At 34.7% G+C, this 27975-nt stretch overlaps 3 protein-coding genes and 1 long non-coding RNA gene across 13 annotated transcripts; 2 read left to right on the plus strand and 2 right to left on the minus strand.

The window, feature by feature from the left end:
• The first annotated feature begins 1735 nt into the window (after positions 1 to 1735).
• Positions 1736 to 9763, plus strand: LOC121255628 (probable alpha,alpha-trehalose-phosphate synthase [UDP-forming] 10). 5 transcript variants are annotated; one of them, XM_041156037.1, is made up of 5 exons: positions 1736 to 1988; positions 2321 to 2376; positions 6508 to 8570; positions 8654 to 8927; positions 9038 to 9763. In XM_041156037.1, the coding sequence occupies exons 3-5, from the start codon at positions 6595 to 6597 to the stop codon at positions 9359 to 9361; spliced, it is 2574 nt and encodes an 857-aa protein (XP_041011971.1). In that variant the 5' UTR covers positions 1736 to 1988; positions 2321 to 2376; positions 6508 to 6594; the 3' UTR covers positions 9362 to 9763. The 5 variants fall into 5 exon arrangements, with proteins under 5 accessions (XP_041011971.1, XP_041011974.1, XP_041011972.1 ...); XM_041156040.1 differs by having other exon boundaries at positions 6626 to 8570; XM_041156038.1 differs by having other exon boundaries at positions 1736 to 1938.
• LOC121255632 lies at positions 4646 to 27956 on the minus strand. The gene is made up of 3 exons (XR_005938818.1): positions 27420 to 27956; positions 18232 to 18236; positions 4646 to 4661 (listed from the first exon to the last, which is right to left on the minus strand). It is a non-coding gene; the product is annotated as an uncharacterized LOC121255632 (long non-coding RNA).
• Positions 16252 to 21336, plus strand: LOC121255630. 3 transcript variants are annotated; one of them, XM_041156043.1, is made up of 8 exons: positions 16252 to 16599; positions 16702 to 16782; positions 16912 to 17088; positions 19213 to 19383; positions 19630 to 19842; positions 19921 to 20009; positions 20376 to 20813; positions 20859 to 21336. In XM_041156043.1, exons 1-8 carry the CDS (start codon positions 16515 to 16517, stop codon positions 21093 to 21095), a joined length of 1491 nt encoding a protein of 496 aa, XP_041011977.1. In that variant the 5' UTR covers positions 16252 to 16514; the 3' UTR covers positions 21096 to 21336. The 3 variants fall into 3 exon arrangements, with proteins under 3 accessions (XP_041011977.1, XP_041011978.1, XP_041011976.1); XM_041156044.1 differs by having other exon boundaries at positions 20382 to 20816; XM_041156042.1 differs by having other exon boundaries at positions 16253 to 16599; positions 20376 to 20816.
• LOC121255631 lies at positions 22254 to 26300 on the minus strand. 4 transcript variants are annotated; one of them, XM_041156047.1, is made up of 6 exons: positions 26020 to 26300; positions 25700 to 25870; positions 25430 to 25597; positions 23809 to 24006; positions 23028 to 23125; positions 22254 to 22940 (listed from the first exon to the last, which is right to left on the minus strand). In XM_041156047.1, the coding sequence occupies exons 1-6, from the start codon at positions 26114 to 26116 to the stop codon at positions 22428 to 22430; spliced, it is 1245 nt and encodes a 414-aa protein (XP_041011981.1). In that variant the 5' UTR covers positions 26117 to 26300; the 3' UTR covers positions 22254 to 22427. The 4 variants fall into 4 exon arrangements, with proteins under 4 accessions (XP_041011981.1, XP_041011983.1, XP_041011979.1 ...); XM_041156049.1 differs by having other exon boundaries at positions 22254 to 22944; positions 26020 to 26273; XM_041156045.1 differs by having other exon boundaries at positions 23773 to 24006; positions 26020 to 26273.
• Positions 27957 to 27975: the final 19 nt, after the last annotated feature.

Below are 27975 nucleotides of genomic sequence, written 5' to 3' on the forward strand. Positions count from 1 at the left end.
ATATTCATTATTTTAATTCTCATATTCTTATTCTAATAAGTTTATAAATAAAATATAATAAATAATATTCAATTATTTAATTCCACATAATGAGATAATAAGAAGATAATATAAATTGAGATGATGAGTAGAATTATTTAAATAAAAATATATTATTCAAACAATTGGGTACCTTTTTTTTTAATTATTTTTTATTTAGTTAAAGAATATAATATTTCAAAGGGTCACTAATGGCGTGCGCATAATCTAGCTAGAATTTTTGTATCTTCTGGTATGGTAATAAAATTAATATAATAATAAGATACACGGATGCTTTTCTCTTCCTTTGATTCGGATAAAAGATACGTTCATTGGCACGAGCCACAAGGGCCTTGGTTCGGAATCATATTCAAATATATATATATATATATATATAATAATGAAAATCATTAAAAATTTAAAAATGCCTTTAGCTCCGCATATTCCCATTTGACCAAACCTTTATTGACTATTAAAAATTATATAAACTCGAGAAGAAACCCCTTAGATATTATATAAAATTGAAAACCAAAAATTCAAATAAAAAAATAAAAGAAATAAAAAGCAGTGGAGGATAATGTTTTTTATCAACTAGGAGACCCACCTTTAGCATTTATTAAATAGTAGGTATTGGGTTAACCCCAACTACCACCAGTTTTCGCATTTTCTAATTTTTAGCTTAAATTACAGCCTTGGCCTAACTTTCTATTAATATAAAATGTTTGCTGATCTTATTTTCATAAGAATACTTATTTTAAAATTTCTTTACGTGACGTCATTTGATTTAAAACATAAATTTTAAATTTTTATAAATTAAATCTTATTATTTAAGTGATGTAAATGATATATTCACACTGACTTAATAATAAAATAATTCTTTTTATAATATATCATTCAGTACTATGAAACCAAATATGATATTTGGACAGAATGGGATGAATTAAAAGTTAAAATGCATACTTCAAAATAAAATTATTTTGTTCGTTCTCATAAGCACACAGATGGTCTTTTAATTATTCAAATTTTACACAAATATAATAATTAAATTTTTAAAAATAAAAATAATATATCAATATTTTAAATTATGATATGGTTTGTTGAGAATTTAGATTTTGTTTGGTTACACAAATCATCTCATCTTATTTTATTTTATCTAATTATTACAATTTTCTTAAACGCCTACATAAAATATAATAAATAATTTTTTTAAAAATTTTAAAATAAAAATTATATTAGATTTTATTTAAATTTTAATTTTCATCTCTTCTAATATCATCTATGTAATTAAACGAGTCTAAGGTGCCATTTGAATAATGAATTGAGATTAAAGTAAAAAATAAAATAAAATATTATTAAAATATTATTTTTTAATAATATTATTATTATTTAAAAATTTAAAAAATTTAAATTATTTATTATATTTTATATAAAAATTTAAAAAAATTATAACGATTAGACGTGATAAAACAGTTATCCAAACCGGGCTAAAATGATCCACCATTCTCAATCCCCTTTTTCTCTCCACCACTATCGCCAAGAAAGGCTTGGCAATCTGTATTATGCTCGATTAGAATGGTTGACAAATGGCAATGCACGATCGGGAAGACAAAGAGGGATATTCTGGTAATTTCGTAGCCTCAGAGTTGAAAATCGGAAAGGCAATCCGAAGCCCAAAGCCAAAACTGGCTTATCCAAGAGAATAATTATATATATATATATATATATATAAATCTCTGTCTGAGGAAAATTTAAAAAATCTCCATTTTCTGCACATTTCGGGTGCTCCATCGTTCGCTAATTATTCCAGCGATCCAAACGCACCCTCCCCAGTTCTCTTCTTTTCCCAAACCCGCTCTCAAACTACGGCCGGAAATTATCGCCGCCGCAACCTTCTTCCATCGCGGGATACCTGAGGCTCAGGTTTTTGACCGTTGAAGCTCGTGTTTTTCCTCTGATCTACGTTTGAGTTGGTATGAGCTTTGTTTTGTTGAATTTCCTTCACGCCCCGTACGGTTGCCGAGAAAATTGTTGCAAAAAAGAGGAAGATACCGAAAGAAAATTTACGTTTTTTAATCTCTGGCGTCTCATCGGAGAATACAAGTTCGAGAATAAAGAGTCTCTCACTTCATTTTGTTTCCTGGCAACCTGACGGGGCGTAAGAGCCTTTTTCTATGATTCCAAAACTTACATCCCTATGTGTATGTATATACAAACATGTGTATGTATATATATTATGTAAACATATTATATCTTATATGTTTGGATTCGCCGGGTTATGTGGTAAGATGGGCTGTTTTGGCAGGAATTTATCTTGTCGTCGAGACTTCAAAAATTGGACATCTGTTTGAATTTGTTCAGGTAAGATCTTTTGGTTTTCAATAACGTAATTTTCTTGCTGTTGCATTGAGATCTTGAAGGTTTTATCGTAGTGGATAGCTTTAATAATGAATTGTGTTACTTCTGCGTGGGTTTTTGGTTTAGTACTACTGTTTTGATATACGAGCCATCAGAGTTTTGTGCTGTTCTCGGTTATGGCTCCGTTTGTTTTGAGGGAAAAAGTTTCCGAGAGAACTGCAGTTCACAAATTCAGTGTGGAGGTATTGTTACTACCTTAGAAAAGATTTCTCTTGTGCGAGATTCAAACTTAGACATCATTTAACCTAAATGCAGCCAGAAAACGTATTCTGAGGAAAATACTTTCCCTATAAACTTTATTTTTTGATAAATTAAAGAAAAAAAAAGGCACCTTCATGTGTGGATGTATTTTTATTACCTGCACGATCAAGGTTAGACATCCTTAAACGTAAATGGAGCCATAGACCGTTTTCAAAGACTCGTTTCCCCTTTACATGGTAGATTGTTCGTTTTTAGCGGTTCAATATTAAGATCAATGTTAAATAAGTTGCATTTGAGATTTCTTCATGATCATTACCATCTCTTGCAGAAAATGTGGAAAGATGGAAACTGTTCTTGCTTATTTTGTGGGGGGTGGGAGCTTAAAATAACTATATACCTTAATGTCTTGGAACACACTCAAACTTGCTTGTCTATGTGTGGCATATATTGTGTTTTAGTGGGATGATTGTTATTTGATAGGATAAATAATAAATTTTGAGTTTTAATTCTCATGTACATTCGTGCATGATTTAAATATTAACAAGAGATTGTGATGCTTCAGGCCAAAGTAAATGTTGAAGTTTTTTTTTTTTTAAAAGATTGGAACTTCATATATTTGGCTTTTAAAACCCGCAACTGGCTATTTATATGTATTTGTTATTATCTCTTAACTTTTACTTTTGCTTTGTTTCCCATATTTGGAGTTTATCGTGATTGTATTTACACCAATCCTTCTCTCTCTCTCTCTTTCTCTCTCTCTCTCTCTCTCTCTCTCTCTCTCAATATATGGGTTCAGTATTTTTTTTCAGAGGAAGGGTCATATTCATTTTGTGTTGACTGAATTAGTAATAACCAAGGTTTTAATTTTCGTTCGGTTCCGGCTGGAACGGCTGGAATTTGCCGTGCTGGAACAGTAACTGGCACGATTTAGGTATCTATTCCGTACCGGATCAAATTCCGGCCGTTCTGGCCGGTTTTGGTCTGTACCAGCCGGATTTCGTTATTTCGGCTGAAACATGTCGGTCTGGAATCTGTATACATGTCATTCTCGTAATTATCTTGTATATTGAAGGACAAAACTGTCATTTCTGTCCATTTTTACTTATCCCCCTTCCTGACAAAGTCAAATCCCTAGTTCTCAAAACTTCAAAAATAAGTTTGCCCTCTGTTTTGACTTTTCCTCAATCCTCACTCCCCGAATGATTAACTGTATTCTTTTTATAAATTTGCAGATTAAATTTTTTAACCATTTCGTTGTGCATTTTATAAGAACTTCACAACTTGTCGTAGGGGAGAAGTTCTGCAAATATTCCTGTTTGGCAAAGGCTAGAAGAAGTGGAGAATATATCTCCTGGCCAACAGTACGAGGCCACTTAGCACTTAGCAACTTAGCACCCTTTCCCATGGGGTCAAATCGGCAATAAAACTTTCCTTGGATTGAAAAACTCAAAATAATTGAATGCTAACAGCAAATACTTCATATTTTATGTAAAATCCTTGACATAGATAGCCCTGTTTGGATTTTAATGAAATGCATGATAGCCAGAGATTTTCTGAGACTACGTGTTGAGGAAGACGTAAAGTTGGATTTCCATTTGAAATTCCAGCTTATTGTTTCAGCATGCTTCATTGTATTCCTGAATTATTTGAGTGATGATAGATGACTTTGAATGAGGTGTGCGATGAAGATGTATGGTTGGATTGAGAACTAAGAAGTATTATTGAATTTTTTAAATATTTATATTTAAAACATGTATTAATGTTATTTTAAAATATAGTTTATATATATATAATTTATTCATATAACTACTATCCCGAAACGGTACACTGAAACAGACTGGTACTGAAATATTCCGTTCCAGTATCTCAACCGGAATAGTCACCGGAATGGAATTTAAAACTTTGGTAATAACTCCACTTCTCCAATGTCATTTTGAATAATTATTCGAGTTTTGGACCATATTTCAACTTGCTAGAGAATATAAGCTAATTTCCATTTCTTTAAGCATTCCTATAGAAATTAAATTCTATGGGTACCAATAATGATAATCTTGTGATGTAATTCTTGCATCTGAATGAAGTTAAAATTGTTAATGAAAAGTATTGCGAGAAATGTTGAGAAGTTCTTAGTTTCAATTTGAACTGAGAAAGTGGTGCAAACAAATAGGTGTTTGCAACTTGTGCTCGCTAATCCAGCCCAAACTGAGCGCAACCTGGACTTTGGACTAGCTTGGGTTGGGGTTTTTCTGTCATGGGGTGGGTCTCGGGGCAAACCAAAGTCAACCTTCACAATCCATCATCCAGCCTGTAGCACCAATATTCAAGTCTAGAATTCATATGACAGGTTTTTTTAATGTTACATTTAAAATTTTGTCCTTGAGTTCATCTCCTTGCATCTATTTTATGTTGTCAAAATAATGTATTTTGATGACAATTAAGAGATGATAAGTTCATGATTTAGTCATGTTATAAATTATTTTCTTGCTAAATACTACCCTGTTAGCCCAAACCTGATGCGGTTGAAGATCAGCCTGACCCACCCCAACTTTACTAATTAACCCAAGCTCTGCCCAATTCCAGCCCAAGCCATTATTTTTTTCCTTTTGCAAGCTGGGATTGGAATTAGTTGTACAGGCTGCAGCCTGCAGGTCTAGTTCTGTTGGGTTGGGTTAATTTCAAAGGTTCAAAAGGTTGGGCTGAGCCTGGGTTGTTGGCCTCTGACCTGGATCAGCTCTCTTGTTGCAGCCGTGCCAATGAATTTTGGATTTTACCTTTAATTTGGGGAATTTTATGTTAATCTGTAAAATGTGTACAATACAGAAGTCAAATCATCGAATGGGTCTGAACCCCAACTCAATCACCTTGATCACTGGTAAAGTATTTGCTATCCTCTTTGATGTTACATTGTTTACCATTGAGGCTGGACCAACATCCAGCCGAGAGAGGGCAGCCTTTAGAAGCAACAGGTTGGGAAACCAAGATGTAATTCAGTGAATTTAAAGAGGGGTCTCATGTTTAAAGCAGGTGAATTTGATTAGAATTAAAATCACAGTTAAGGAAATCACCCAAGTGTATTGCAGTTCGCTGTGCATCACCATAATATGATACTCATAAAAGAGCTAGACGCTTCTTTTAACGTCACATGGCATATCTGCTCACCACCCTTTATCTTTGGCACACGTATTAAATTTATGATTAGTCTAACAATCACATCATGGGCACCATCTGATTTTGGCGGTGGCTCTCTAACCTTAGTTTATATAAGGGATCCCAAGTTCTACTTTGGTTTTCTGAACATTTTCCTACTGGACTGATGTTGATAATTGGTTAAACAAATTACATAACCCTGTATTCTCTTTGAGATTATTTATAACTTCTGATGAAAGTCCATAGTTTGTTTAAACACCTTTTCCTGGTTAATTCCTTTTTTCCTTCTTTTGAAGCAAAATGGAAATTCTGTCTGATACTTCCCGCGTTATCCTTTGAGCAAATTAAGTGCATCCTTTTCCTGGTTTGTTTTAAGTAATTTTCAGAAGTGCATCAGTGAATGGTGCTTCTTTTATAACTTTTCAATCCTTCTTTATAACTTGCATTGAACAGAAGGAGCTTGTAAATATGTGCAGCCATACGAAGTATGAAATTTTCATTTTTTGTTTTTTTAATAATTAATAAATCTTTATTGGATTTATTGTAGTTGGCATAATTGTGAAAAATATCTCTTGAGAATGGCCACCTTGATACTACACCCGAGCAATCGAATAACAGACATTCTAAATTGTTTTTTAAAATAAATATTTGGATGAAAATATTTGTGTGGATTGTAGAGTTCTGATTATAATCACTTAATGATGTGTGCAATCCATTTTTTTCTAGGGTTTTGGATAGCTCTGCTGAAAAGATTTTTGTTAGGAAGTGTTCTTTTGTATGATTTACTAGAAAGGGTTGTATCACTTGTCATTCATGGCATCAAGATCACGTGTGAACTTTTTAGACTTGGCTTCTGGAGACCTATTGGATGTTCCTCATACCCCCAGAGTTCTTCCACGGGTCATGACTGTACCAGGAATCATATCTGATTTGGATGGTTATGGCAGTAATGATGGGGATTCTGATGTTTGTGTTGAGAGGAAAATTATAGTGGCTAATATGCTACCTTTGCATGCCAAAAGGGATGCAGAAACGGACAAGTGGTGCTTCAGTTTGGATGAGGATTCACTTTTGTTACAATTGAAGGATGGTTTTTCTCCTGAAACAGAAGTACTTTATGTGGGTTCCCTTAAGATTGAAATAGATGCTAATGAACAAGAAGAGGTTGCACAAAAACTGCTTGAGAATTTCAATTGTGTGCCTACATTTCTACCACACGACCTCCAGAAAAAGTTTTATCTTGGGTTCTGTAAGCAGCAACTATGGCCTCTTTTTCATTATATGCTACCCATGTGCCCAGACCATGGTGATCGTTTTGACCGCTTGCTTTGGCAGGCCTATGTTTCTGCAAACAAAATATTTGCAGACAAGGTAATGGAAATAATTAATCCTGAGGATGATTCTGTTTGGGTTCATGATTATCATTTAATGGTTCTTCCCACATTTTTGAGGAAGCGGTATAATAGAGTCAAGCTTGGGTTCTTTCTGCACAGCCCATTTCCATCATCGGAGATATACCGAACTTTGCCAGTTCGAGATGAGATTTTGAGGGGACTGCTAAATTGTGATCTAATTGGTTTCCATACATTTGATTATGCACGTCACTTCCTCTCATGCTGTAGTAGAATGTTGGGCCTGGACTATGAATCAAAACGGGGACACATTGGACTAGATTACTTTGGCCGCACAGTTTACATTAAAATACTTCCTGTTGGTGTTCATATGGGTCGGCTAGAATCCATGCTTAATCTTCCCTCGACATCTGCCAAGATTAAAGAAATTCAAGAGCAGTTTAAGGGCAAAAAGGTGATTATTGGTATTGATGACATGGATATATTTAAAGGCATCAGTCTGAAACTTCTAGCTGTGGAACAGCTATTGCAGCAACGGCCAGAGCTGCAGGGAAAGATCGTTCTGGTTCAGATAGTGAATCCTGCCAGGGGATCTGGGAAAGATGTCCAGGAAGCAAAGAGAGAGACCTACTTAACCGCTAAGAGGATCAATGAGGTGTATGGTTCACCTAATTATGAACCGGTGGTCATTATTGATCGTCCTGTTCCTCGTTTTGAGAAGTCTGCCTATTATGCGGTGGCAGAATGTTGCATTGTGAATGCTGTGAGGGATGGTATGAACTTGGTGCCTTACAAGTATATTGTTTGCAGACAGGGTACTCCTTATATGGATGAAACTATGGGTATAAAACCCGATTCTCCTCGAACAAGCATGCTTGTTGTGTCTGAGTTCATAGGCTGTTCGCCTTCTTTAAGTGGAGCAATCAGGGTTAATCCTTGGGACATTGATGCTGTGGCTGATGCCTTGGAAACTGCCATCACCATGCGTGGTTCTGAGCAGCAGTTGCGGCATGAGAAACACTATCGGTATGTCAGTTCTCATGATGTTGCTTACTGGGCCCGCAGCTTTATGCAGGACTTAGAGAGAGCATGCCGGGATCATTACAGTAAGCGATGCTGGGGGATTGGCTTGGGTCTGGGATTTAGAGTTGTTTCTCTTTCTCCTGGATTTAGGAAGTTGTCCATTGATCACATTGTCTCGGTGTATAAAAGAACCAACAGAAGAGCAATATTTCTGGACTATGATGGCACTGTTGTTCCACATGCTTCTATTATTAAATCCCCCAGCCCTGAAGTCATTTCTGTTCTCAATGTTCTGTGCAAGGATCCCAAGAACACTGTATTTATTGTTAGTGGGAGAGGGCGGAGTTCTCTGAGTGAGTGGTTTGTTCCACTGGAGATGCTGGGAATAGCGGCTGAACATGGATACTTCCTGAGGTATTTTAGCACTGAGCTTTGGACATCCAGTAGGCCTCTTTTCTATAGAATCTGAGATTTCTTTTGCTCTTTTGTTGTTGCAGGTGGAATCGATCATCTGAGTGGGAAACCAGTCCAGTGGCTGCTGATCTTGATTGGAAAAATATTGTGGAACCTGTGATGCGATTGTATACAGAGGCAACGGATGGATCCAGCATAGAAATTAAAGAGAGTGCTTTGGTATGGCACCATCAAGATGCAGACCCTGACTTTGGATCATGCCAAGCGAAGGAGTTGTTGGATCACCTGGAAAGTGTACTTTCTAATGAACCAGCAGTTGTGAACAGGGGCCAGCATATTGTTGAAGTTAAGCCCCAGGTATGATTGCTCCTCAAACCCAACTCCCTGCCCTTTTTCTTGTTTTTCTGTTACATGTGAACCTGGACAGGCTTGGCTGAAATTGATGGTTAACGTCTTGATACGTGCAGGGAGTAAGCAAAGGGTTAGTTGCAGAAAAGGTTCTATTGAGAATGGCTGATGATGGGACGCCACCGGATTTTGTGATGTGCATTGGAGACGATAGATCCGATGAAGACATGTTTGAGAGCATATTAAGCACAGTCTCTAGTCCATCCTTGCATATGGCTCCCGAGATCTTTGCTTGCACCGTTGGCCGAAAACCCAGCAAGGCTAAGTATTATCTTGATGATGCTGCCGATGTTGTGAAGTTACTTCAAGGACTGGCTACTGCTTCAAGTCCAAAGCCTAGGCGTCTTGCCCATATCCAGGTTTCTTTTGAGAGTACTGTTTGAGTTAGAGCCGAGTGACTGGCACAGATATGCAAGTTCCATATACATGATCTATTTTTTTTGCTCTGAGGGATCTCATCTATGACCGGGAAAAAAAAAAAAAAAAAGTTTTTGCTAACACGATAGCAGGACCTTGTGGGATGCAATTTTGATCCTTCATGATGTCCCAAACACGTTTTTCACTTTGCTAGAAGTTGATTTGGTGGGCTTGTCAGGATCATGGAGAACTTGATGGTACTTTGTCATTGTATATGGTGACATCTATCTTGTATCTACGCCAGTTGCCCTCGGGATTATATTTTCAGATGTCTATAATGGCTGTTTGCAATTGATCGGGCACCGTTACATGTATAGGAGGTACACTGCTTTTGTCCCAATCAATACATGAGCTCAATTTGATCTTGATACCCAGTAGTCCATTTCTAACAGCTAAAACCAATCATATTCTGTGTCTGCCGTTCTCTGCATTAGGTGCCACCGAATTAGCATGTCTTGTAAATATTTTAAGTTCACGGCTTTTTGTGTCTTTTCAGTTTTGTCTTGTGTGGGTAAAAGATGCTTTATTTCCTGATTTTTATTTCTTGTAAAGACGAAGAAAGGATCTAACTGATTCACGCTGCATCATTCAACCTAAGATCCAAGTAGCCCTCGCTTTGTGAAAGGAATGAATGACATGGAAACAACCATTCATGGCGTGAAAATGATGGTCTCTTATGTCTTAACATTTTGTTAATTCTAATTTACCTTTTTCTTTGTGACCTTATTTTTATTTTCTTGAATATGGCTTATGATTGTGATATCGAAGATGACTATAAAACAAGGATTATATCAGCACAAGCTTCTTTTACTGGAAAATTATTAAGTACTCATAGAGTATGGATGGTGTAATATTTTCATTCTCAGTACTCCAAAGAATATCTAATACTTACTCTCTTCTACGTAATTTTGAAAGCTGGTTGAGTTTTTCTCTGGGCTAAAAACAAATTGAATGCATCAGTTTGGCTAACAGGTCGTTTTTGTGTCGTGTCAAGCCATGTATAGTTTAGTATGATTTGCCACCCCTACTTCAGCTACTAACTTATCTGACACTCCATTTTCCCCAAAAAAGGTAGTTTGGATAATGATTCATTAAGAAAGTAGATATATTCACATTTAGGACGAATTTCATGAAGCAATTCAGTTAAAGTTGCAAATTAATTTGGGAGATATGGCATGATTTGTAGCTTTTCAGCCAAACTTTAGCTAAAGCCATAAAAAGGGTATTCCAATCAGCCATCCTAAGTAGTGAAAATATGTAACTTTGCACACTCAATAGCATCCCTAAAAGCTTTATATTCTTCAATTATTGCTTTTGTTTCTTTCACTACTCTTACTAAAAACTAAAAAGTAATGTGTTCTTTCCTACTCTCCAAAAAATATATAAATGAGAGAGAGATATATTGCCCTTTGAATATCGGTAAAAATGATGGAAAATAGTTAAACTTTGGGGAGCGGGATGCTAATGCTTTATACTCATATTAAAACCTGTTTAGAAGTGGATGGGAGACAGGATGCGAGGTAAGGAATCCCATAAAAAGAAAAAGGAGACTGACTCATACGGTACCACTACTACTTACAAAGGTTCTTTTTCAGAATCTCAAAAGCACACACCAAAACAAACAAAAAGGTACAGTTTTAATTTTATAATCTGACATACATATCAAAACACGTTATTTTATAAATTTATTTTTATATACTTACATTATGGCTAAAATATTTAAAGAAATCAAGCATAACGTGAGAGAAATATTATAGCTTTCAGGAAGTTTCTTTGAAACTAGAATTAATATATTTAATCAAGGATGGTGCCTTGCCAATAGATGTCGGCTGCAATGTATAGTGATTTAAGCCTTTTTGACAATGATTTTTGCTTGGTTCAATGCCAATTTGACAAATTTCAATTCGCTTTGGTCATTATGTAGGTTAAAACAAATTTAATATTATCAAGATTGAGTGCCTATTTGGGAGTTTGGAAGTTTAAAAATAGCTCTTTAAAAAAGCTGATATGTTTAATAAATTTATAAAGAGTATAATAAATACTTAAAAAATCTAAAAGTTTATTTTTTTTAAAAGCTACATTTTTTAAAATTACCATAATTAATCTTAAAAGCGCTTTAGTTAACTAAATAGTAAATAATGTTGAATAAATAATTTTTATGAGTAATTCTACATATAACTATGAAGTGAATAGATGCCATATAATTACTTTAAAAAAGAATAGAGTTCACTATTAAAAAATTAATTATTTTTATATGAGTCTTATATTTTTTGTTTTTTTAAAACGATTATATATAATTGACGGTTATAAATATTTTTTTAAAATTCTATTATAAAAAAATAATAATAATAATAAATACTTATTTCCAGCTGGCTATGATTGAAATTCTCGAATTTCGAGCCGAGGATGCGCAAGAGGATGGGCAAGTCAAAATGCAGGAGTCATTCACATTCTTTGTTGCCACTGTTTCATATCACATGGGACGGTTTATGAATTAATTTCCAGCCGACTTTCTGTGGGGTGTGGAACTGACCTTGCCACGTCACCATCATTCAAATCATATGATTGGCCTGTAAATAAAACATACATTGCCTCTCCACTTTAATCCCGCTCCATTTGATTTGATCAAAATTTTTATTTTTTAATTAGTAATTAAATAAATAATTTTAAAAGAAAATTTTATTTAGTATTCGAGTGGAGACTGGATGTATAAACACATTATTAAACGAGAGAAAACATCATTTTAAAGGATAGTTTTAAATATATTAATATATATTTTTTATTTTTTAAAAATATTTAAATATATTAAAAAAATATAAAAATAAAATAAAAACCATGGGCGATACGCTCTGCTGTATGAGTGGGACGGCATACTCTTGGCCTGTTCCCCCCCCCCCCCCCCCCCCCCCAAACTCATCCCTCCACGACACGACGGGCAGCTGCCTCACTTACTTCAACTTCCCCTTTATCAATCAAAATCATTTGTTTTACCGATATTTATAAAATTTTATTTAAAATTATTTACTCCATTATACATCTAGCATAATTTAATTTAAAAGATAAATTTTAAATATTATAATTAAAAAATCTTATTTATCATTTCTCCACACCACACATAATTTTTTAATTTTTAATTTTTTTTTCTCTTACTAAATATGTAATATATAGATAATAAGTAAAAGAATTCAATTAGTTTAAGAAAAATAAAATAAAAATAAAAAAATAAAAATAATTGTGATGTGTGACGTACGAGGATGATAAATAGCAAAATCTTTATAAATTAAAAAACAATGCTAGGGTGACTACCAAATGTGTACACTAGTACAAATGAGTTATTTTTATTTTTTTTATTTTTTAAACATTCTTAAAAAATAAAAATAAAATCAGTAATTATGTCATATAATTAATATTATTAATATTATTTTTTTCGATAGAATCTTTTATCTATATCATATTACCAACTCTCTCTTTCTCGTATAATTATTAGTTGTTTTGTCTTTTGAATAATTTTAGGGCATGAGTTAAAATCGTGCCAATTGATTTTATTGGGAATGTTTATTGTCATTTTTACATTTTTCTGCCCATCTTTAACACAAAATCTTAATAACTAATTAACATTTTACAGCAAATACACTATTCGAAAATGTAAAATATAGTTTTCCTGTCATATTTAGTCGAGTGCTCCCAACTTCAATCCTTCTAATTATTCGATAGAATTGGACATATGAGATAGATACAATACTAATTATTAATGTAGAGTTACACAAATAACATTTAATGATGGAAAATAATACTATGCCGCTTCAGTTTGCTCTATCAATTTGACCACTCATGTATTTTATCTATTTTTTTAATTTTTTTTCTTAATGATTAAGTAAGTGATTATTAGTGTATTGATATTATGTTTATTTTTTAAAAATGTTTAAATATGTTTAAAAAATGTTGTAAAGAAAAAATAAAAAAAATAAAAAAGTACAATTTACACTAAAGACACGCAATGGTCAAAGTTGGGCAGCATCAGGCCGACTCAAGGGATAGGCAACTAAGGCCACCACCTAAGGCCCCGAAAGGAAAAAAAATATATATATATTATGACCCTAAAAAATAAATTATAGAAAAAATCTTAGTTAGCATAAAAGATGGAAATTTTTTGCCTAAAATAAAATCAATCTTAAATGGTAAAATTTGGTAAAAAAAAAAAAAAAAAAAAGTAAATATAGAAGTTTTACTAAAAAAATCTTACTCAAAATGTAGAAAATTTTTCCGACAATAGTGAAATTGGAATAGAAGTAGCAAAATGATGATATATTACTCTTGAATATTTTATAAAATATGATGTTTATTTTGATATCGATGGCCTTATTTGTTTTCAAAATGAAGTATTAAAAGAAGTATATATATGGATAAGTGATAATACTCTAATTACAGAAAAATTAGATTATCTTGCAAATTGTTATAGTATTTATACATATTATTAATCAAAACAATATTAATATTTGTTTTTGCATCAAAGAAATTTTCAATAAAATTTTATTCTTTAATATTTAACTATTATTATCATTTTTAAATTAAAACCTCATGTACTTAATAGTCACCTTAAGCTACAAAATATATTGAGCCGCCCTGAGCGGCATAGTATCACTATCCTTTAACAATATAGAGTCTGAAAGACATCTCTATCACTTTTCAAAGCTCAACCATTTAATTGTATCGGCCAATTGAGAAAAATCACTTCTACCTCAACGGCAATCTTACAAGTTTTGCATGAAAATATGTCAACTTTTTTCTTTTCAAAAAAATACTTTAGTTATAAAGAGATCTCACAAACTGATATACTTTGATATAATACGTTAGATTGTACGTAAAGTTATTTTTATTGTAGAGAATATATAACATATCATATGAAATCATATCAGTTTGTGAGTTTATTTTTGTGGGATCTCGATGTGACTGTAGCAATTTTCTTTTCTTATTTTAAGGGGCATTAAATAATTTTGTAATGAGCCGAGCAACATGTATATTTAGATAAATGAAATGGTTAGTGTAGAGTTAAAATTAGTGGCAGAACCATCAATTTTTCTTAGAGGGGCCAACTTTTCTATCGCACGAGATGCTTATGTAAGATAAAAAAATATTACAAAATCATAAAACATATATAAAATTAATTCTTGATAATTTGCCAAATAACATAGAAATAACATTAAAAAAAAAACAACTTAATATCTGTTTCAAATTTTTTATAACAATATTTCATACACTAATATTCATCCATTATTATTTTGTAAATATGAAATATTTAGAAATTCTTTTCTTCATATAAACTATCAAGTGATCTTTTAGAATTGTTAATGCCAAAAATTACACAACAGTTCGGAAAGGAAGAAAGAGTTATCCCCGACTCACGTTAGTGATTCGAGTTTCGATACGGTACTTTTTGTGTTCATCCATAAAGTAAATAATAAATAAGCAAATAAAAGTAAATAAAGGAAGACACATGAATTTTCGTGGTTCGGCATAAAAGCTTACGTCCACAAGTTGTTGGGGACAAAATCTACTTTAACAAGTGATGATTTTACAATATCTTATAGCCTCACATATTGTTCAATACAACGAGTGAATTTAGTCTCAGAAGAGTTGTGGAGAGTGCTTGGAGAGAGCCTGTCGAGAACCCCCCTCAGATTTGTGGGGGAGCTACTCCTTATATAGAGGTTATTTCCTTGTAGTGATAGAGTCCAACTTGACTTATGATATATTTTCTTTTTAGGAGTCTAAGCCAACTTCTTTACTTTATCTCTTTCCTCCCTTATCTCATGGCGTTATCTCTTTCCTTAGTGATAGGTTTGTTAGTGATAGGTTTCCAAAGGATTTGACTCAGTCAATTTAGTCCCTAACAAGAATGTTATCTTTCATTCTAATATCTAAGCTAGTTTATCAAATTTCATTTAAAATCTATCTATTTTGGTGTCACATTAAGTATAAAATATTACAACTGAAACCTTAAATAAAATTTTCATTGCTCAATGAAGTTTAGAGGATAAATCATCTCCACTATTTTTCATATAAATCATCAATCTTAAATGGTTTTTTTGGTATTTTCACGTTGGATTCTATATTAAGAAACTTAATATCGTCTAATAAAGAACTTTGAGGTCAATGTTAATAGTTTATTATTTCTCCTAATCTTAGTTTTAATTTAATTTTAGTGTGATCACATCCTTAAAAATAGATAATATATAGAAGTTATACAAAATCTAGGGGTTATAGGAAAAAAAATTATAGAGAGACATTTCTATGTATATTGAAATTTTACAAAATTTTAGAAAGCATATGGGAATAAGAAAATTATAAATCTTTTTGGGAGGGCCAATTTCTATATATAAGGAATTGTGAATAAAATTTAGGGGCTATTTTGAATTTTGAAAAAATTTTGGAGGGCCGTGCCCCCTCAAGCCATATGTAGATCTGCCACTGGTTAAAATCATTATTTATGTAACGGTTATATGAACAATACATAAACAATAAGTTTTTTTATGTATCTATCAAGGTTCAAATGTGACACGAAATCATTAGCTCTATCATATCCCCTTAAGCTCTAAGCATTTTCAATTTTAACATGAGTGGCAATAAATGAAGGATGGAGGTGAATCTAGTCTACCGAGTAAAAAGGGCAGTCTTTGTGTCTGGACTTTGAAAGCCAGAGAGAGAATTTAGGTAGAGAATAATGTGATGGTGTTGGCTGTGTGAATCAGTAATATATAATTGACAATTTTGAATTGTATTACACAAATTCAACAACATCATTAATATCATTAATCACATCATATGATTCTCTCACACTCACTCTCTCGCTCGCTACCGCTGTCCCCACCGAGGCACTGAACACTATTTGCTTTTCACCTTCCTTTTCCTCTCTCTTTTTTCCCTTGTCTCTTTCATCCTCGCCATCTTCCACTCTCTCACACCCTTAAACGCATTGCCCTTCGCTGCAAACTCAAAACCACATCCACGCTCTAGAGCGTCTCACCCAGTTCTGCTCATGGAACTAGCGTTTCTGGTAATGCTGAAAGCTTTAATCCTGCAGGTCTGAGCTGTTCTTGGGGTTCGTTTTGAGAAGAAGCAATGGGCAAGAATGTGTTGATTTTGAGTATTACTCTTTTGGTTCTGTTTGGAGGTGTCTCATCAGCTAGTACTTCTTCTCCTGCAAGTGAGTGAGCCATTCTCTATGTGCGTTTCTCTGTGTACGTGAGCTCAAGTGCTTGCCTTTTATTTGATCTGAGTTTTCTATGCATCTTTTTTCTTGAAGCAGAGATTATTAGTGGGTTTTTCTCAAATGCGGTGTCTGTCTTTTTGAAATGGTTGTGGTCACTCAAAGCAACAACCAAAACAGGTATAGATCTCTGGAAGTAGCAACATTTCCTTTGCTTTCTGTTCTAGTTTTTGTTTTTGATGAAGGAGTTTATGGAGATCAGGATATGTTATCTGAAATGGTGGGTGACCATGGGATTTGTGTGTGCAGCGATTTCTGGTCGTCCGATGGTGAAGTTCGAGAGTGGGTATACCGTGGAGACGGTGTTTGACGGAAGCAAGCTTGGAATTGAGCCTTACACTGTTGAGGTGTTGCCTAGTGGAGAACTTTTGATTCTGGATTCTGCCAATAGTAATATCTACAGAATATCTGCCTCTCTTTCTCTATGTAAGTAGGTGCTTCTGTAATGGCTTGAAAATTTTGTTGGTTGATGGTTCATCTTGTTTTGGTGAATTCGTTTCTGTTTTGTTCTAAATTTTTGTTTTGTTTTTATTTATTTTTATCAGTAAAAGATAGATATTATATATATGAATGAAAAAGGTATAGCCCTTGTACACAGGAAGTATACATAAGTGCTCCTAAATACATTCTTAAGAATGATAAATTAAAGACAAGAAATCCTGAATATTGTCCCCATGCAAAACAATAGTGGAAAACCAACACATTAGAGTGTGGAGAAAAAAATTCTTCAACTCGGTCAATTTGCGTTCCTTATCTTCAAAGCACCTCGCATTCCTTTCCGTCCAGGTACACCACATAATGCACAATGGAATCATCTTCTACACTGTTGCCACTTGTTGACAGCCTTGCAACTTTGTCCAACAACCCAACAAATCCACCCTCAAAGGCATAACCCAAGTAACATCAACTCTTTGAAAGATCTCATCCCACAACACCCTTGTTACCTCGCAGTGTAATAAGAGATGGTCCACGGATTCTCCATTCTTTTTATACATGTAGCACCAATCCACTAATACACAACCTCTCTTCCTCAAATTGTCCGTGGTCAATATCTTCCCAAGAGCAGCATTCCAAACAAAAAAAACTACTTTAGAAGGCAAGATGTGTAGTCAAGATGTGGTATTGTCAAGATGTGTAGTCAAGATGCTATAATACGCCTTGACTGTACATATTTTGTGATTATTAGATCTCCACTTCAAGCTATCTCGTTGTGCCATAGGAATCTCCGTGGAATATAATAAGCTGAAAAAAACTGAGACACTAGGTAATTCCCAATCATGGAAATTCCTATTAAACAGAATATTCCACTGGTGCGTACCATGAGAAAATAACCGCACATCCGCCACTAAAACCTCCCTATTAGCTGCAATACGGTATAGAGCCGGAAAAACCCTTTCCACTGCCCGTTCTCCACACCACACATCTCTCCAAAATCTGATTCGATTGCCCTCACCACCTACAAAACGAATTTGATTTGCAAAGCATGGCCACCCCTTCCTTATATACTTCCATAATCCTACACCATACCCCCCTCTCACTTCATTAGAACACCAACCACCCAGCCAATACCATATCTAGCGTCAATAATATCCTTCCACAATGATCCCCCCTCCAAATGATATCTCCAAAGCCATTTTCCTAGTAAAGCTTTATTAAAGGTTCTCAAGTTACACACACCCAACCCCCCATTTATTAATATCCTTCATTTGTTTTGTTATGGTTTCCCTCTAGTTTCTGCATGTATGGTTACCCATTCTGAGAAGTTAAATGGGTTTGATTTGTTAGATAATATTAACCACAAAACCTCTGCCTCTTTCGATCTCGGACGTTCATTAATTCAGTTATAGTCTCTCGTCATAAATATGAATGTCAAGGTTAACGGCTGTGATGTTGAACACATGATTGGTCATTAGCTTTCGTTAGTTGTTGAACACAGTAGGTACAATGTGCCTTATAGCAAAGTTCCTATAGCACCCTTACTCAAACTTTTCTACTATTTGTTATTTATATGTTCTTTAACTCAATAACGTGAGGCTTATAACTACCAGAACAATATATCAGTATCAGTATATGTTCTTGGAATATATTACCATCAGTAGTTTATATCTGGGAGTCTAGTTTAAGGAAAAAAGGAATACCTCCTTCCATCAATTTGGGGTATTATAAAGTTTCTTATCTAAAATGGACAAACTTAGACCCTAGAATGTGTTCCATTTGCCACTATATTAGCATTCTAGTTCCATAACTTCTAAACTAGACTTACCCAACAAAAATCCTAAACGCAACCGAGCCCTTAAGTTTATAAGAATCGTACTACAATTCTTTCAGATTTGATCATTCAGACATCTAAAGAAAGCAAAAAAGTTATTTAAGTCAGTTACCATCTGGGATGTTTATTGCTTCCCACTTTTAGATTTATGTCATGCTTATCTCATAATTATGACCATAAACTCCATTATCTTATAATTGATTTGATGTTCAACTGGCCTTTTTATTGTCTGCACATTTTCTGTGCTTGGAATGATTTTTAAATTCATTCGGAAACTGCAGACAGCAGACCAAAGCTGGTTGCAGGATCACCTGAAGGCTATTCTGGACATGTAGATGGAAGACCAAGAGAGGCAAGGTTGAACCAGCCAAAGGGCTTCACAGTTGATGACAGAGGAAACGTTTATATTGCAGACACTATGAACATGGCTATTAGGAAGATAAGTGATGCTGGTAAATGCTATGCATGTGTTGTTTGACATTTCCATTACCAAAACCAAGTTTTCGTGACCGAATGTTCCTCGTCTCTTTTTTTCTTTATAATTTCTATCCGGAAGGACTTGGGATTTTATCTGATTGTAGAAATCATTTTTTTATGTTTTTCTTATTACCATTAAATCATTGTTAAATGATTATAGTATTGGTATAAGAGTTGTGAAGTTATATTTATTTCAAATATTGTTGTAATTCTACTTGTAGGAGTTACAACAATTGCGGGAGGAAAATGGGGCCGTGGAGGGGGTCATGTTGATGGACCAAGTGAAGATGCAAAATTTTCTGATGACTTTGATGTGGTTTATGTTGGAAGCAGTTGCTCCCTACTTGTCATCGACCGAGGAAACCAGGCTATCAGGGAGATCCAACTCCATTTCGATGATTGTGCTTATCAATACGGAAATGGTTTTCCTCTTGGTAATCTAGTTCATCCAAATTTCACCCTTCAATATTTTTCTATACTACAGAACAATATACTCTTTTCAATCGTTACAGGAATTGCAATACTTGTCGGGGCTGGCTTCTTTGGTTACATGCTTGCATTGCTGCAATGTAGAGTGGGTACAATTGTGTCTATCCATAATGTGAGTATTTAATCCTGTCCTCTACTTGTGGGGATATCTTGGCTGTGTTTGGAAGTTGAAATTTTTTATCTAGGAATACCTTCCAGTCTAGTTTTACATCTTGTACCTAAAGAAAAAGCTGTTACTTGTAAACAAAATCTATTTGGTACGATGTAGGAAAGTAATTTATTTTAGTACTGGTTTCACACCATGATTTCATGATATGCATATTACTGTTTTGCATAAAGAACTTTAGCATGAGAGTAAAGTAGATACATATTTTGAAGTCCAAAATACTCTTGTATTCCCTTATCAAAAATCTAGTCTCCTAGCACCTTTTATGGCAACATGAAACAGTCAGTCACCTTTTATCTCATGCTTTTGAAGGATCAGGATGTAACAGAGAAAAGCATTCCACCAAGTCCATATCAGAAGCCTCTAAAGTCAGTCAGGCCACCATTAATCCCAACAGAAGATGAACCAGAGAAGCAAGAAGAAGGCTTCTTTGGATCTATTGGAAAGCTTCTTGTCAACACAGGGGTGTCAATAGTGGAGATTCTAGGAGGAATATTTCCGGGGTTTAGAAATAAGCCAATAACCTATCAATATCAAAGCCAACAGCAGCAACAAAAGCACTCAAATGCTTGGCCCATGCAAGAGAGCTTTGTAATACCTGATGAAGATGAACCCCCTTCAATTGACACCAGAACTCCCACTCCGCGTAAAACCTACCCTTTCATGTCCAAGGATGCAGAAAAGATGCCCCAATTGCGGCAAAGTCGAGTTTTCTCTAATGGGTGGGATAGTGATCTTCAGCAGCAGCAGCAGCAGAAACAGCAGCAGCAGCAGCAGCAGCAGAAACAGCAACACCAGCAGCAGCAGAAACAGCAGCAGCAGCATCATCATAGGCATCATTCATCCATCCCATACACTTACTATGAGCAGAGCTGTGAGAAAAACAATGAGATTGTCTTTGGGGCAGTTCAGGAGCAGGATGGAAAACGTGAAGCTGTGGTGATAAAGCCAGTCAATTATGGAGATCCCATGTTTGATCATCACAATATTAACTCTCGAATTAATTCTACGGGCTATCGACGTGGCTATTGATGCTAAACATATAAGCAAATTCATAGTTTTGATCCCATTCCATCTGAATATTAGTCCATCGATATTTAGGTTATAGGTGGTATCAATTATTTCTTCTGAAAAAAAAAAAATGGAGTGTCCGTTGGGAGCTTTGCAAATGTAAAAATCTCAGACGCTCAAAAATATTGCAAGGCTACTGTTTGAAGTTTGAGCACTGCCGTCTGGCCCTCCTGTTGTTGTTCAAGGATGAGTTTTTAGCTAATGCTTGGATTTGCTTCTATAGAAAATTCTCGTGTATTTCCTTGACTTCTTCCCCGATCAGAAAATGCAAATGGAAAGCCAATGTGCCAAATAGGAGAACATGAAAATGTCATGTTGTAAAATTGATTATATCTCTACCATTACTCATTATTCGTGTATTTACTAACGGTGCTATGCTTGTAGCGGTACCAAAGGACAGAGACTTGTCCAATTTAGATTTTAGCACTTAAAGCTTCCCACTTATCGCATCCCTTGCTCTGGTTCGAGCTGCAGCTCATATTTTCAACGCCCAGCAAGCTGCACATCCATCCACAACAAAAACAACCGTCGGCCCAGACACAGAAGAGATCTAAAAAGCACGACTGCCAGAGATGTTATGATATGGGATGTCAGCGTTAATCCTTTTTTTTTTTTTGCCTTGTGGGTTTCCAAACTAGGAGTTCAAACTGCAAAACTTCGTCTGGAAAAGATCCATCAGCAAAAGCCGATTTTCATCTCACAATTTAGTCAATAATTGGTAGGGCAACTCTACTGTAAATTAATCAGATCAAGGGCTGTTTGGACACTTAGGACATGTTTGGATAATATTTATGAATAGTAATGAAATGGTTTGTGAACAGTAATAAAATAATTTAAGTTGAGATGTTTTATTAAGTTTTGAGAAGGAGAAAAAATTGAATAAGAATATTATAAAGTTAAAAAATTATTTAAATATTTAACATTACTTTTTTGAAATTTGAAAAAGTTTTTTTTTTTTTTTTGGGTTTTATTAAGTTTGGGAGTTGTAGAAATTAAATAATGATTAGATAAAAAAGTTGAAGATTTAAACTTGAAAAATGTTTTGCATTTGAATGATGTTTGATAAAGAAATTATGAGTACATCTTTAAGATACCTAAGAATACATTGTCACACAAACAAGACCCAAATCTCTTATGAAAAGACAAGCAACAAAACCAACAAACCTCAGACAAAGGAGTGATAGAGCCAAGCAATCCAGTGCGGACAAGTGTGGAAAATAGTCATTAACAAGTCATTGGAACTAAATACTTAAATAGAAGCCACATCACAAGGAAATTGCCTTTCAATTCGTTTCATTTCCGCTTAACCAAACCTGAAGTGGCGGCCACCAAAGAACCGTCCATTGGAGTTGTCTCTTTAGCCAGATGCTCAAGACCCATGATGTTATCCTGTATCATAGTATCGATCCTTCCACTGCGGCTGGACAAAACGGTACTTCCCTCCTTGCTATCATAATCGTGGTTGAGGTCGGCCATATTTAACAACTCCAGACTTCTATCAAGATTTATCAGATCCCTCAATTGCTCATCATACATCTCTGACTTTGTTATCTTACAACTACTTGTGTCATCAGAATCGATCAAAGATATAGTTTCCTTGTGCAAGACTAGAGGTTTTACTTTATTAATTCTAAACATAAGAGATATGTGAGAGAGGCTCAACCAAAAGAGTCTCCTCAAGAGTGCATAGTGTGGGGAGCTAGCAGCTGCGCTTTTGATGTCGAAGCAGAGTATCAGTACTGGTTTCCCCAGAAGGATTAGGCGATGTTTCCATGTCTCGCTCAAGAGGAGGGGCCTGGAGCCTTCCTGTCTACAAAGTTTAGTCAGACAAGGTGTAAGCTATCGTTTGTTGTGCCAACTATTAAAAAAAAAAAAGATGCGAAAGGCACTTACACTAGGAATGATATAAGGGCGAACTGCAATCCCAACAATTAAGCCAAGTAAACATGAAAGTCCTAATCCCAGAAGCCATGTTGAAACTGCTCCCATTGCTGGAAGAAGAAGGAAAAAAAATAGCAGATGCATCTTTTTTCTTCAGGGGTGGGGGGTGGTGTGGGTAGAAGCCAAGAGATCAATAATGAAGAACAAACAGAGGAAATTAACCCACCCCCCCCACAAAACCACAAATTTTAAGTGAGGAAGCTGAATCTGCTACTGGAAAATGGATACAAAGCAGCCATAAAAGCCCTTAAGAAATATCATGAGTTACACACACACACAAAGGGAATTGGGAATGTTGTCAGTGAACCCTGGTCCTGATGGCAAATGGCAACAGAATTGCATGCTTTTCACACATCTCCTGCATACTAAAAAACTGTCTTCTTACAAAGAAGTAAAATGCAACCAAAAATAGTTTTGAAATTTGCATCTTTCTCAGAGAGATCTCAAAATTGTGAAACTAACTAGAATATTATGCACTCAAAATAAGAAGAAAAAAAGAATTTCCAACTGTTATGAAAGTGAAATGCAATACGTAGATACAAGGGACAAACTGGATGGACAATACCACAGATTAACTGAGTTTGCTGTGCTGGGACCTCACACCCACAATAATCTAGAACTATAAACATCACAAAACAAGTACCCCCGCCCAAAAAAATATCACATAGATCATAAATGCAATATAATCATCACATACATTTGCAGTACAAACATATAGTCCTTAAAAGCTCACCAGCATTAGAACCCTGAGCACAATCCTCTGCCTTGAGACTAATATGGCGGACCAGTTGACTCCCATGATCTGAAATTAGCAAGGCACATAATTCAGGAATAAAAGATATCTCAAGATCATCTGAGAAGGATGCATTCTGTGCAGGTCCATCTGCATAGCCTGCTTTCTCTGAATATCCTCCAGCAATTGTTGTCACACCTAAACATCAAAGTCATTAAGAAAGCAGCCTTTTAGTTCCACATGCCCATAAGGAGACATGCTAAGTTGCTAACGCTTTCAAAAAAATTGTAACATCCAGAGCATCAGTGTCATCCTAGAGCATGACTACTGAATAGTGTGTCAACACCAATCACTGCACACAGTGTACAGAGTAGCCATTTAGCGATCATACACATAAAGGTAATGGCTTGAATTGAATGTTTAACATGTGCAATAATACCTACCATCAATCACCCAAACCTCCATTTGAAGTGGAAGAGCAAATGCAAAAATGAAATTTAAGGAGGTATTCTACTGCTCCAATCTACATCTTTTTTTTTTACCCTCCAGAACCACCTCAACCAATTACACAAGAAATTATTTGAATACTATATAGCTATTTTCTTTTCGGATTCACTGGAGGCCCATTGGTCCTATAACTAGGGACGAAGCCAAGATTATAAGTTTGGAGGGGCTGGTTAGGTGTAGAATAAATAGTTGAATTGAAAATTTTTAGGAACACCTTTAACAAATTGATAAAAAAAAAAAGGTAAAAAGTAAGAAAGAAAAAAAAAAATTCGAATTCGCATTCTTCAATGAATACCAGCAATTTTACATCTAAGCTTTTCATATATTGCAATTAAGAGAAGAGGTTGAACAGCAAAAACGATCTATATAGGAATTATAAAAATGATCTAAAAATTTGTTAAAGGTATAGTAGTAACGTTATATGTCTAAAATTTTTAAGTACCGCAATTACATACTGCGTAGTCAACCATCCAATCAATGTGAGGGTTTTTGTTAAATATGTTTCACCCAGATAATTACAAACTTTAAAAGATAAATAATCTAATGTGAATATTATATTCTAATTTAACTTACTGAAATAAAACAGGAAAACAAAATATAGTTACCATAAATTTTAAATGAGACCAAATTCTAATTTGATGATATATAAGAAAGATCTATTAAAAAATTGTTAGCAATTACCCCTTAAGACTGGCCATGGCCAGTCCCAATTATGAATTGTGGACGAGAACAAGAACAAAAGAATCAAAAACTAAGGGAGATATACATATTAGACAAGATTATATATATATATATATATATTTTTTTTTTTTTTGTCTTTGGGGGGGACACCTCTCGTAGTCTGACAAGAAGTTTGGGACTGAGGGATGAGGGAGTGCAACATACGTCCATACGCATATCTATCTATTTATACAGATTCACACGGCGCGCGTACATACAGAGGTGATGACTGCCGTACAACCCAATAAATCCACTCTATACTTCTTATTATATGGCTACATTCTATATCATCCCTTCAAATCATTACGAAATCATTATTCAAAAATAACAAAACAACAACCAATAACAACGATTTAAGTATGAGTGCGAATGGAGAGTGGGAGAGAGATGGGACCTGAGTCGCTAATCTTTCGAATGGTACGGCTACTCTTAATATCAGCGACATAAACATTCCCTTTAAGATCGATCGCAAAGCTCTGAGGCTTATTGAACCGGGCCGAACTCAATTTCCCGTCCAAATACTCGTGAACACCGTCTCCAGATAAACGTTTCACCACACTCTCTGCAATTACTCCATAAGACCAATACTCACAGCTAAATAGATACAATAAAATAACAACACTAATAAAATTAAACCCAAGACTTTCGGTTTCAGTTTCAACACCTTGGGATGCGGGAAAAGATATGGTGTAGAAGACACTATTGGCAGAATCGAGCACTATGAGGTCCGACGAACCAGATCGAGGGAGAACCGAGTGTGGATTCATGCGAAGCTTGTGGCCGTTGATCACTGTACTCACCGTGTACCCGTCTTCGAGAACGACGTCGGGCAGAGCTGAAAACGATAACGAAAGGTTTAGGTGCGAAACGGTACTGGCAATCAACACTTTTTTTCAGAAACTTCAAAGGCCATAAAATAAATTGTCGTAGATATGCGATTAAGGTCGCCGTTAAGTATATTACTGAATATAAATATTTGTTTACCGTGAAACGAAGCGAGATTGAAGATGAAGAAGAGAGCGAGCGCAGACGCCATGATCGCGCACTTGATTGTGTGTGGATTCCTCAGAGTGTAGTGCATGCACAGTGCACAGTTGCAAACGCTCTTTTTACCTTTACCTTTCTGCGGGAGCGATAGGGCAGAATCTTAGAGCAGAAGAGAGGAGTGTATGCTGTTCTATCTTAGCGCAGAAGCGAGGAGTGTATGTTGTACGGTTGTACCACCTACTTTCTTAGAACATTTGCATTAGCCCAAATTACTAAAACTATAATTTTTTTTTTTTTTTGGCTTAACTCAAAGCTATTCAAGATTTGTGTACACATCTTCAAAAAAAAAAAAAAAAATTGTGTCCACAGATAAGGAAAGGAGGTGGTACATCTTTTGATAAAAATGACATCACATATTAAGAAATGATAATTACAATCGTGAGTATATAAATATTGTATAATCAATTTAAAAAAAATACGAAATTTACATAAAAGAAATTAATTTTTTAATAGTAGACCCATTCTTTTTCAAAATAACTGCATGATATCTGCGTACTCTACAATTGTATATAACATTACTCTTACACATTAATAGTGAACAATATTGGATGGAAGATGGGTTGACTCGATTAATTGTTTGATTTCTAACCATAAGTTGTACAATGTAGTGACTTCTGATTGAATATGAATGCAATTCAGTTTTTCTTCCCAAAAAAAAAAAAAAAAGATTTGTGTCCGCATTGGACTTTCCATTCTAAAACTAAAATCATAATATGATATTATATATTTTAATAATAATTTTTTTTTCATATTTTACAAATACACTTCATTGTTAATTAATATCCATATTTTGTAACATTTATTTTAACAATGCTAAATATTAATTAACATAAATGGAAGAGGTTGAGACCAATATCAATGCACAACCTCGACATTGAGCTGCTTGTGTTATGACTAACTCAAAGGGGAAATATTCTTTTCACTTTCTCTTACAAATATTCCACACAAGCTTGGACAACAAATTTTATCCCAACTGCATTGTTCATTTTTAAATTAAATAAATATAGATAGAAGCCACTATTGAGATCATCCATTTTACATACATGATGCGGTATCATCTAGACAACACATCTTTCCAAGTGAGTATTGAAAACAATCAACTAGAAGCAGCTATGTAGTGAGTGCAAAGTGTGTACTGTTACAATGACTTCTCTTTAACATTACTCTTTTTAAATATATGCACAAGCACATAGAAACAAAATTTCCAGCCTACACACGTATGCACAAGCACATATCTCTAGCCTACACACAGATTTCCAGCCTATACACGTATCCAAACCATACAACAACAACCCCACAATCTAAATACAAAACAATATTTGAAAGATAATCCGAACTGGCCCGCCATTAGCCCATAAACCAAATACAAAACAAGTTTGGAAATTAAATCCAAATCATACACCAACAGCCCCACAATCCAAATACAAAACTATATCTGAAATTAAATCCAAATTGTCCAGCAATATTTCCATAATCCAAATACAAAACAAGTTTGAAAATTAAATCCAAACCATACACCAACCGCCTCACAAGCCAAATACAAAATAAGATCTGAAATTAAATCCAAACCATATCAGTATATCATCTATTTCCAACTGCCAGAGTTTTAAACATTTACCAAAAATCAATGTTAAACCAAAAATAGATTTCATAGTTGCTGCCCAGCCACATGTGTCTCCATAACATGTGGCTGGGCAACCACTAAAATCACTAATATTGCAAATCTACCCAAGAGTTACAAACCTCCATGAGGTGTGGATGGAGATGTAGATGTACCTCTGAAATTGTTCTTCAATGCCTCATAAATTTTCCTCTGAATATTAAGGAAGTAGCATTGCTACATGGCACTCGTGCCAGCAAGATCCAAGCTCATAATGTTCGCCTTGAACTTTT

Source organism: Juglans microcarpa x Juglans regia, chromosome 3D, assembly GCF_004785595.1.
Source record: "Juglans microcarpa x Juglans regia isolate MS1-56 chromosome 3D, Jm3101_v1.0, whole genome shotgun sequence".
NCBI classification, from domain to species: Eukaryota; Viridiplantae; Streptophyta; class Magnoliopsida; order Fagales; family Juglandaceae; genus Juglans; species Juglans microcarpa x Juglans regia.